This window comes from Scyliorhinus torazame, chromosome 3 (genome assembly GCF_047496885.1).
Source record: "Scyliorhinus torazame isolate Kashiwa2021f chromosome 3, sScyTor2.1, whole genome shotgun sequence".
Classification (NCBI taxonomy): Eukaryota; Metazoa; Chordata; class Chondrichthyes; order Carcharhiniformes; family Scyliorhinidae; genus Scyliorhinus; species Scyliorhinus torazame.
Window position 1 is genome coordinate 31,991,728 of NC_092709.1, and position 12,267 is coordinate 32,003,994.

General features: G+C 49.5%; 1 protein-coding gene across 8 annotated transcripts in view; it reads right to left on the minus strand.

The window, feature by feature from the left end:
• The window catches only part of LOC140408395 (janus kinase and microtubule-interacting protein 1-like), a 517,156-nt gene that overhangs the window by 82,855 nt on the left and 422,034 nt on the right, over nt 1–12,267 (minus strand). For all 8 annotated transcript variants that reach the window (XM_072495527.1, XM_072495531.1, XM_072495530.1 and 5 more), the window contains one exon: nt 10,254–10,319. In XM_072495527.1, coding sequence (XP_072351628.1) covers nt 10,254–10,319 — 66 coding nt within the window. The remainder of the gene's footprint in view (nt 1–10,253; nt 10,320–12,267) is intronic.

A 12,267-nucleotide genomic window follows, 5' to 3' on the forward strand; every position in this document is an offset into this window, starting at 1 on the left:
TTTATACCCTGAAAAATCCCCAAACTCCCCAAGTATCCGCATTATTTCTGGCATCCCCTCCGCTGGATCCGCCACATATAGTAGCAGATCATCCGCATATAAAGATACCCGGTGTTCTTCTCCTCCCCTAAGTATTCCCCTCCATCTCTTGGAACCTCTCAGCGCTATCGCCAGGGGCTCAATCGCCAGTGCAAACAGTAATGGGGACAGAGGACATCCCTGCCTTGTCCCTCTATGGAGCCGAAAATATGCCGATCCCCGTCCATTCGTGATCACACTCGCCACTGGGGCCCTATACAACAGCTGCACCCATCTAACATACCCCTCTCCAAAACCAAATCTCCTCAACACCTCCCACAGATAATCCCATTCCACTCTATCAAATGCTTTCTCGGCATCCATCGCCACTACTATCTCCGTTTCACCCTCTGGTGGGGCCATCATCATTACCCCTAACAGCCTCCGTATATTCGTGTTCAGCTGTCTCCCCTTCACAAACCCAGTTTGGTCCTCATGAACCACCCCCGGGACACATTCCTCTATTCTCATTGCCATTACCTTGGCCAGGACCTTGGCATCCACATTTAGGAGGGAAATTGGTCTGTAGGACCCGCATTGTAGCGGATCCTTTTCCTTCTTTAAGAGAAGCGATATCGTTGCTTCTGACATAGTCGGGGGCAGTTGTCCCCTTCCCTTTGCCTCGTTAAAGGTCCTCGTCAGTAGCGGGGCGAGCAAGTCCAAATAATTTCTGTAAAATTCAACTGGGAATCCGTCCGGTCCCGGGGCCTTTCCCGTCTGCATGTTCCTAATTCCTTTCACCACTTCTTCTACCGTGATCTGTGCTCCCAGTCCCACCCTTTCCTGCTCTTCCACCTTGGGAATTTCCAGCCGATCCAAAAAATTCATCATTCTCTCCCTCCCATCCGGGGGTTGAGCTTCATACAATTTTTTATAAAATGTCTTGAACAGTTCATTCACTCTCTCCGCTCCCCGCTCCGTCTCTCCTTCCTCGTCCCTCACCCCCCCTATTTCCCTCGCTGCTCCCCTTTTCCTCAATTGGTGTGCCAGCAATCTGCTCGCCTTCTCTCCATATTCATACTGTACACCCTGCGCCTTCCTCCATTGTGCCTCTGCAGTGCCTGTAGTCAGCAAGTCAAATTCCACATGCAGCCTTTGCCTTTCCCTGTACAGTCCCTCCTCCGGTGCTTCCGCATATTGTCTGTCCACCCTCAAAAGTTCTTGCAGCAACCGCTCCCGTTCCTTACTCTCCTGCTTCCCTTTATGTGTCCTTATTGATATCAGCTCCCCCCTCACCACCGCCTTCAACGCCTCCCAGACCACTCCCACCTGAACCTCCCCATTGTCATTGAGTTCCAAGTACTTTTCAATGCATCCCCTCACCCTTAGGCACACCCCCTCATCTGCCATTAGTCCCATGTCCATTCTCCAGGGTGGGCGCCCTCTTGTTTCCTCCCCTATCTCCAAGTCTACCCAGTGTGGGGCATGATCCGAAATGGCTATAGCCGTATATTCCGTTCCCCTCACCCTCGGGATCAATGCCCTACCCAACACAAAAAAGTCTATGCGTGAATAGACTTTATGGACATAGGAGAAAAACGAGAACTCCTTACTCCTAGGTCTACTGAATCTCCACGGGTCCACCCCTCCCATCTGCTCCATAAAATCCTTAAGCACCTTGGCTGCTGCCGGCCTCCTACCAGTCCTGGACTTCGACCTATCCAGCCTTGGTTCCAACACCGTGTTAAAGTCTCCCCCCATTATCAGCTTTCCCGTCTCTAGGTCCGGGATGCGTCCTAGCATTCGCCTCATAAAGTTGGCATCGTCCCAGTTCGGGGCATACACGTTTACCAAAACCACCATCTCTCCCTGTAATTTGCCACTCACCATCACGTATCTGCCCCCGTTATCCGCCACTATAGTCTTTGCCTCGAACATTACCCGCTTCCCCACTAATATAGCCACCCCCCTGTTTTTTGCATCCAGCCCCGAATGGAACACCTGCCCCACCCATCCTTTGCGCAGCCTAACCTGGTCTATCAGTTTCAGGTGCGTTTCCTGTAACATAACCACATCTGCTTTAAGTTTCTTAAGGTGTGCGAGTACTCGTGCCCTCTTTATCGGCCCGTTAAGCCCTCTCACGTTCCACGTGATCAGCCGAGTTGGGGGGCTTCCCACCCCCCCCCCTTGCCGGTTAGCCATCATCTTTTTCCAGCTTCTCACCCAGTTCCCACGCAGCTGTATCTCCCCCAGGCGGTGCCCCCCCGCCCATCCTTTCCCGTACCCACTCCCCCTTTTCCCCAGCAGCAGCAACCCAGTAATTCTCCCCTCCCACCCCCCCCGCTAGACCCCCCGCTCGCGTAATTACTCCCCCCATGTTGCTCCCAGAAGTCAGCAAACTCTGGCTGACCTCGGCTTCCCCCCGTGATCACGGCTCGCACCGTGCGACGCCCCCTCCTTCCTGCTTCTCTATTCCCGCCATAATTATCATAGCGCGGGAACCAAGCCCGCGCCTCTCCCTCGGCCCCGCCTCCCATGGCCAATGCCCCATCTCCTCTCCCTCCCCACCTCCCCCCATCACCACCTGTGGGAGAAAGAAAAGTTACCATACCGCAGGATTAAAACATAAAACCCCTCTTCGCCCCCCCCCCCATTCGCCCCACCACTTTGTCCAAACGCTCATTTTCATAATCCACTCATTCCAATTTTTCTTCTACAATAAAAGTCCACGCTTCATCCGCCGTCTCAAAGTAGTGGTGCCTCCCTTGATATGTGACCCACAGTCTTGCCGGTTGCAGCATTCCAAATTTTATCTTCCTTTTGTGAAGTACCGCTTTGGCCCGATTAAAGCTCGCCCTCCTTCTCGCCACCTCCGCACTCCAATCTTGATAAACGCGGATCACCACGTTCTCCCATTTACTGCACCGGGTTTGCTTCGCCCATCTAAGGACCATTTCTCTATCCTTAAAACGGAGGAATCTCACCACTATGGCTCTGGGAGTTTCTCCTGCTCTCGATCCTCGCACCATAACTCGGTATGCTCCCTCCACCTCCAACGGACCCGTCGGGGCCTTCGCTCCCATTAACGAGTGCAGCATCGTGCTCACATATGCCCCGACGTCCGCCCCCTCCACACCTTCAGGAAGGCCAAGAATCCTCAAGTTGTTCCTCCTTGCGTTGTTTTCCAGTGCCTCCAACCTCTCCACACATCGTTTCTGGTGTGCCTCCTGTATCTCCGACTTCACCACCAGGCCCTGTATATCGTTCTCATTCTCTGCTGCTTTCGCCTTCACGACCCGAAGCTCCTGCTCCTGGGTCTTTTGTTCCTCTTTCAGCCCTTCAATCGCCTGTAATATCGGGGCCAACAACTCTTTCTTCATTTCCTTTTTTATCTCCTCCACGCAGCATTTCAAGAACTCTTGTTGTTCAGGGCCCCATATGAAACTGCCACCTTCCGACGCCATCTTGGTTTCTGCTTGCCTTCCTTGCCGTTGTTCCAAAGGATCCGCTGCAATCCGGCCACTTTCCTCTCCCTTTTCCATCCGTGTCCAGGGGGAACACCCTTCTGGTTTACCGCACGGTGTTTTTAGCCGTTAAAATTGCCGTTGGGGCTCCTATCGAGAGCCCAAAAGTCCGTTCCACCGGGAGCTGCCGAAACGTGCGACTTAGCTGGTCATCGCCGCACCCGGAAGTCCGCATGGGCGGTTCCATGATGGCTGCCACCATTGGTCGCACGTGTCGGGCTACTTTGCAGCTGGCGGCCAAGATGGCAGCCCCCGTCGGTCGCACATGTCGGGCGGTGAGGAAGATGGCAGATAAGTCCCCGGGGCCTGATGGGATTTATCCTAGGATTCTCTGGGAAGCCAGGGAAGAGATTTCTGGACCTTTGGCTTTGATTTTTATGTCATCATTGGCTACAGGAATAGTGCCAGAGGACTGGAGGATAGCAAATGTGGTCCCTTTGTTCAAAAAGGGGAGCAGAGACAACCCCGGCAACTATAGACCGGTGAGCCTCACGTCTGTAGTGGGTAAAGTCTTGGAGGGGATTATAAGAGACAAGATTTACAATCATCTAGATAGGAATAATATGATCAGGGATAGTCAGCATGGCTTTGTGAAGGGTAGGTCATGCCTCACAAACCTTATCGAGTTCTTTGAGAAGGTGACTGAACAGGTAGACGAGGGTAGAGCAGTTGATGTGGTGTATATGGATTTCAGTAAAGCGTTTGATAAGGTTCCCCACGGTAGGCTATTGCAGAACATACGGAGGCTGGGGATTGAGGGAGATTTAGAGATGTGGATCAGAAATTGGCTAGCTGAAAGAAGACAGAGGGTGGTGGTTGATGGGAAATGTTCAGAATGGAGTTCAGTTACAAGTGGCGTACCACAAGGATCTGTTCGGGGGCCGTTGCTGTTTGTCATTTTTATCAATGACCTAGAGGAGGGTGCAGAAGGGTGGGTGAGTAAATTTGCAGACGATACTAAGGTTGGTGGTGTTGTCGACAGTGTGGAAGGATGTAGCAGGTTACAGAGGGATATAGATAAGCTGCAGAGCTGGGCTGAGAGGTGGCAAATGGAGTTTAATGTAGAGAAGTGTGAGGTGATTCACTTTGGAAGGAATAACAGGAATGCGGAATATTTGGCTAATGGTAAAGTTCTGGGAAGTGTGGATGAGTAGAGGGATCTAGGTGTCCATGTACATAGATCCCTGAAAGTTGCCACCCAGGTTGATAGGGTTGTGAAGAAGGCCTATGGAGTGTTGGCCTTTATTGGTAGATGGATTGAGTTCCGGAGTCAGGAGGTCATGTTGCAGCTGTACAAAACTCTGGTACGGCCGCATTTGGAGTATTGCGTACAGTTCTGGTCACCGCATTATAGGAATGACATGGAGGCTTTGGAGCGGGTGCAGAGGAGATTTACCAGGGTGTTGCCTGGTATGGAGGGAAAATCTTATGAGGAAAGGCTGATGGACTTGAGGTTGTTTTCGTTGGAGAGAAGAAGGTTAAGAGGAGACTTAATAGAGGCATACAAAATGATCAGGCGGTTAGATAGGGTGGACAGTGAGAGCCTTCTCCCGCGGATGGAAATGGCTGGCACGAGGGGACATAGCTTTAAACTGAGGGGAAATAGATATAGGACAGAGGTCAGAGGTAGGTTCTTTACGCAAAGAGTAGTGAGGCCGTGGAATGCCCTACCTGCTACAGTAGTGAACTCGCCAACATTGAGGGCATTTAAAAGTTTATTGGATAAACATATGGATGATAATGGCATAGTGTAGGTTAGATGGCTTTTGTTTCGGTGCAACATCGTGGGCCGAAGGGCCTGTACTGCGCTGTATTGTTCTATGTTCTATGTTCTATGGCGTCCAAGATGGAGGCCCCCATGAATTGCACGTGGCGGGCGAGGATGGCCAAGATGGCGGCCCCCGTGAGTCGTGCAGGCTGGAAGATAGCTGCCCCCATGAACAACACAAGGCCAATGATGCATTCGGGGGCGGAGCCGGCAGACACACTGCCACACTGTGGGATCTGCGGGCCTGAGGGTCGGACCTGCGAGTTAGAGGTTTTGGACCTGGCCAGGCAAACTTTAGCAAAATGTCCTTTTCTCCCGCAGTCGCTGCAGTTCGCGTTCCGGGCAGCGCTGCCGGGGGTGTTGAGGCTGGCCGCAGAAATAATAGGGTAGCCACCCCATGGTGGGCGGGCAGCCACGCGGCACAGGCCTGGGGTATACTTTGGTCGGGGGTTCACGATGGGGTCGTGTGATCGGACGGGAATGCGTTAAGGCTTTGGAACGCTACTTCCAGAGAGGAGGCTAATTTTATCGTCTCTTCCAGGTCTTGGGCACGTTTTTCGAGTAGGCCCTGTCTCACATAGTTGGACCCGACTCCAGCCACATAGGTGTCCCGGATGGCGAGGTCCATAAGTTGAGTGGCCGTAACGGCCTGGTAATTGCAGCTTCGTGCAAGGACTTTGAGGTCGCGTACTCTTCCAGCGATTCCCCGGGATGCTGGCGGCGAGTGGTGAGGAGAAGCCGCGCGTAAACCTCATTCACGGGCCTTACGTAGAGGTGCTCGAGCATCGCGAGGGCGTCTGCATAGGTGGAGGCTTCCTCGAGTTGAATAGAGATTCGATGGCTCACCCGTGCGTGGAGGAGACTCAGCTTCTGTTCGTCGGTGACAGAAGGCGAGGAGGAGGCGGCGAGGTAGGCCTTGAAACAGCAGAGCCAGTGGGAAAAAATCTCTTTCACCTCCGCGGCCTGCGGATCGAGTTCCAGTCGGTCAGGTTTGAGGGCCGATTCCATAGTGGCGTTGTAGTTGATTAAATTGATGCAACCATCAATTCACACGAAACCAGGAGTAGAAGTAAACTGTGGCTTTAATCAACTAGAACTGTGGCTTTAATCAACTAGAACAGTGCCTGCCTGCGACTGATCTGTTACTGGGAGCCGCCTACAGGGCGATTGCTCTTTATACCTCCCCTCAAGGGGTGGAGCCAGGGGCGGAGCCCACACAGGCCCCAACATGCGACAATATAGGTAATACCTTACAATGGTCCATAGGTGGAGCCCACATGGGCAACAGCGTAATACAGATATGGACATGGTGAATTGTTACAGCAATACATTCACCACAAGCTAGGAACGCCCTGTAGCCATGTAAAATGGGTAACTCCCGATTAGAATGGCCAAACCCCGATTTAAAATGGCGAACGGAAGAGGCTGATGGGAAAATCAGCCAACAGGACTCAAACAGACAGCTGCAGGTAAAACAGTGTATTCGCCTCTTGGGAAGCCAGACAGAATCGATACCTGCAGCCATCAACACAACAACACACCAGCCATCTGCATAGTAAGTAGCAATCCCGGGAACAATATGCTACCAATTAGAAACACAAAGCCAACCCAGACTTTCCGGCGCCAGCAGGAGCTTACACAAAGAGAGGTGAATGACCACCCCTCGATCAAGGAATCGCTCCAGCATTGGAGAATATCGAACCAAGTGATTGGGACCAAGTCCAATCACTTGGAACCAGGTACAAGGTCCGCCCCGAGAGGCGGGAAGCCCCTGGGGACTATAAGAATAGGGGCCAAGTTCAAATCGACCCTTCTTCTCCTCTCCGCACCCTTCGAGACCCTTCTGCTGACCCTATGCAACAGCCACGAGAAATAGTAAGTCTTACTCCAACGCTCGCTGCGAGATAGGCACTCCTGACTATCGACCTGCACCAGCTTTGAATCCCGCAGGCTCAGAACCCAGAAAGGCCATTCGTTTCCCTGACCTGGTGGGCCATTTCCAAAGTTAAGTATTGGCCTGTTAGTTGTAGGAAGTAGCTTAGAAGTAGAATTAATGTATAAGTATTAATTGCTGTATATAATAAATGAGCGTTGATTTAACTCTTACTAAGCGGTGTGTTGGATCATTGATCATTACTCGTACTTGAACCACGTGGCGGTATCAGAAAGATACCTGGCGACTCAAAAGCAAAGGTGACAGAACAAGAGCAATTAAACTAAGGCTAAAACGAGCAACAGCCCCACCAAGGTTGCACTTACCTTCATTCACTGAGCTTGTCAGTGCAGGAAGAGGCTGGGATGCCATTTTTAAATACCAACCCAATCTCCTGACCCCCCACTGTGGCCTCCGGATCCCCCCGATGCCCCAACCTATCTGTTAGCGGGTCATCGAACACCCTCCCTTCTCATTGAACACCCTCCCTCCTCATAAGGGCAGGGCACCCCTGGGTCTGATCCCTGGCATGTGCAACCTGCCACCTTGGCACCACAGCATTAACTGCCTGGCAGTGCCACCCTGACAATTCCAGGGTGGCATGACCAGGGTGCCTAGCTGGCAGTGTCAAGGTGCCCAGCTGGCAGGAAGAGTGCCAAGGTACGACTCTGCCCAGAGCCCGACCACCCGGTGCACTCGGATGGCCTGGGAGACCCCCTCAGGTACCATTACGCCTGGATCACGTCTGTGTGGATCAGTGTTGAACAACGCCATGGAGAGGCCTCCCAAGCATGGGTGTTTGTTCACGGGCCTTGGGAGAGTCTGGCATCAACATATTTAAGTGAGTTTAACTGCTCACTTAAATATGCAATTTAGGATCACGTCCTCGCTGGCGGCCAATGAGGACGAGATCCAGATCGCGATGCCTCACGAGATCTCGTTAGATCTGGCGAGGCATTCCGAGCGTCGCAAATCTTGCGAGAGGCCTCTTGCAAGATTTAACTGCCTCGTCATATCACTGAATCGGGCGCAACAAGGCCGTTCAATCGCACCCTATTTCTCTCACAATCTTTAAGTGGCTTGTTAAAACCTACCTCTGACCAATGTTTTGGTCATGTTTGTCACATCTCTAAGAGGCCTGGTGTCAACGTTTTTTGATAATGCTTCTGTGACGCACCCAGGGACATTCTGTTGTGACAAAGGCACTGCATAAATACCAGTTGATGTTGTTATTGTTGGAGCAGTAAAGATAACAGCAGTCATGCAATTATGTGCCACTGGAGTAGTGAAGGAGTCAGGGGACCCACAAGTGATAATTTTGGCATCATGTGAAGTTACAGATGGACCGCTAATGAAGCCTTTCAGATTAATACATTCCCCTGAGGTTGAGGAATAACAGCTTCCCATAGAGCAGCAATTTTTCTCAACTGCAATGGGACTCATGTGGAGATATATGTTGAAGTAGATGAAGAGGGGAAAAAAAAACCTCACACAAGGAAAATGCAGGTTATGTGAATTACACAAAGAATTGATCAGATGCATCTTTATTGTAAATTTCCTGTGACAACCCATGACTCCCATCCTCAGCTACTACACCCCACACCACTATTTTGTAGAGTGATGCAAGTTGTTTAATTGGCTCCTTCTTAACGAATAGGTTAAACCAAAACTTTTGGCTTCCAAAACTAATTTGGAACTAATTTGGGGGCAGCACGGTAGCACAGTGGTTAGCACAGTTGCTTCACAGCTCCAGGGTCCCAGGTTCGATTCCCAGCTTGGGTCACTTGCTGTGTGGAGTCTGCACATTCTCCCAGTGTCTGCGTGGGAATCCTCCTGATGCTCCGGTTTCCTCCCACAGTCCAAAGCTATGCGGGTTAGGTGGATTGGTCATGGTAAATTGCCCTTAGGTTAGGTGGGGTTGCTGGGTTATGGGAATAAGGTGGAGGTGTGGGCTTGGATAGTGTGCTCTTGCCAAGTGCCGATGCAGACTTGATGGGCCGAATGGCCTCCTTCTGCACTGTAAATCCTATGATTCTAATCCATAATCAAAGAGAGGGTTAGAAGTTGGCAATAATACCCAATTCTCTTCCTGCACCTATTGATGCACCTAAGGCAGACTTTCACCTGTTTCCATAACTAGTTATTCCTAGAACAGGTCACTAGTCTGTTGTCAGAGGTTTATAGCTTGAGGGGTGCCACTCCGCATCAAGTTGTGGCTGACCAGGAGTCTCTCCCACTCTTACCGCATGCCATTGGTGTGTTTGAACAGGTTTTGCAGGTTGACACTGAACCTGTTTGGCCGCGTTATGAACGCACCTACCTTGACCAACAAGTCCTGGGGTGGGGCTCGAACCTGGAGCTTCCAAGCTCAGAGGGAGGGATGCTACCCACTGCACTACAAGACCTCCTCCACCAATAATATGAGCAGATAAATCGATAAGATTAATCGCAGGAAGAACTGCTTGAAGAATGAAACTAATGTAGACAGAGAATTTGAGGCACAAAACGCACACCCAACAAAACGTGCACAAGATATTTGTTGTACGTGACGCTTTGCACAGTTTTGAGCGTGCAGAGGGCTGTCAGCATTTATGTGTGTGAATTGGATAGATATATAAAGATCATGGAACTTCAGTGGTCATAGGAGTGATAAGTCAATTGGAAAGCCAAATTAGTCAATACAGTCATATTATTCACTGCCACTAATTGCCTTTGTATACAACCGCCACCCCCACCTCAACAACCACCACCCCCACCTCACCAACGCCCCCCCCCCCACCCCCACCTCACCAACGCCCCCCCCCCCACCCCCACCTCACCAACGCCCCCCCCCCCACCCCCCCCACCCCCAAATGTTTCTATATTGACATTGGCAATGGGTGCAAAGAATGAGCAACCTGCTTTAGCTGCACTTTATTCCAATAAGGTGATTAACATACAGCAAGTGGTACAGACTCAGGTTATGAATGCACTTCTTGCTTCACAGAACAATCATGATTTGGAAGTGTACCTTCTCACACAACGATAGCACAGTACGAGCTTGAATTACTGCAACCTGCTCTTCATTTCTTAGGTTCTGAAATACAAAGATGCACAAAGTATTTTGAAACTGGGCTGAACAACACAGCACAGTTGTACATGGCTGGTTGGGAGAGGAAAGCAAGAGGAGCAAATCAGACAGATGCTGTTCACCACTTCATCTCAGATTAAAATAAGCTCTATATAATTTGAGTTCATATATTACACACACACACATGTTAAAAATAAATCCTTTGAGTTCTTAAGTGCACTCCAAAAGAAAGGAAGACTTGTACCTATTTAGGCTGTTCATGCCTTCCCAAAATGCTCTACGTTTAATTAACTACTTTTGAAGTGCAGTCACTGTTGGAATGTGGGAAAGGTACCTGCCAATTTTCAAACAGCAATGATATAATGTCTATTTTTTAGTGGTGTTAATTGAGGGATAAATACTGGCCAAGACACAGAGGAGGTGTGCCATGGGTTTGTTTACATCCACCTGAACAAAAAGAGGTTAACGTCTTATCCAAAAAACAATTTAAGCCACATGGTGATGCTTCATTGGGATAGAAATATGCCATGCTTTCAGACGTTTGGCGTAAAGTTGCACGTCCAGCACATTGCTCTTTGCCAGCTCTGACCGAATCGTCACGAGCCAGGCACTTCTGTGCGAGGTAAAAAATTAAGCAAAACATCACCAAAGGCAGACTCCACCACCGACAACTGCATCTTATCACTGTCGGCAATAACGTCTTGGCCACAAACAGCATTTATTTCACAGCATCTCTGAGCCAGGGAATGGTGAGGAGAGGGAGGAAGAAAACTAAAAATAGGCCGTAGATTTCTGGACTATGTCTACACTTAAAACATCACAACACAACATTCATACTTTTTAAATGACACATAATCGGAATGCATTGTTGAGAGCTGGAGCACCAGTGAAAAAGAATACCGCACTGCTGAAAGATCTGTCTCTCTTTCTCACACACATGTAAAATCTGTCACAGCAGATGGATAAGACACCACCGTATTTAGCTTGCACCACTATTACTACCTTGTAGCAATATGGTACATGGCATTTAAATATGCTGCATTTGGAAAGGATATAGAAGTTGCCCTAATTTCCATCTTCCCCTAATATTCTTATAGGGATATTATTTCATCTCGTGATGAAAAGAAATTTGAGTGTACTCTAAACATTTTCACAGAATCACAAAATTGTTACAATGCAGGAATGGACCATTTGGCCCATTGTATCCGCACCGACGCTCCAAATGAGCAATTCGCTTAGCGCCATTCGCCCTCCTTCTCCCTGTAACCCTTTTCAGATAACAGTCTAATTCCATTTTGAATGCTTCAATTGAACCTGCCTCCACCCCACTCTCAGGCAGTACATTCCAGACCTTAAGCACTCGCTGTGTGAAAAAGGTTTTTCTCATATCGCTTTTGCTTCTTTTGCCAAATCTGTTGCCTCTCATTTTCGATTCCTTTGAGTGGGAAAAGTCTAACCTCAGAACTGAATTGGCTTATCCCTGGAATCATTCTTGTGAATCTGGTTTGTACTCTTTTGTTCATCATTACAATGTATTTATAGTTTTATTTGGTATAACCAACACAAAATCAATTACTTAAATATTGTAACTCCTGCCGCCAACCAGAAAGACGTCAGAAATAGTTATGCATGCGTGCTTGTTCCATACTGCTGCTGCCAGTGCATGCACAGCTGCTGTTGATGGTTTACTGGTCGGCTGCAGGAGTTTGTAATCCAATTCACCCTATCAATGACTATTCAACCCGTTTCCTGATCTTTAAGATTGCAATCTCAATGAGATTTTACATGAGTACTGCCTCCTTTGGCTAGACCCAATGTGTGAAGACTTTGTGCAGGGAGCTTCCTCACAGCTCAAGCAGCTCGATTGGTGGCTGATGGGACTCTTAATCCTTGAGTCATCATTTCAAGTCCCACACTGAGTATGAATGTTTTCTCAATACTTTAGCTATAAATC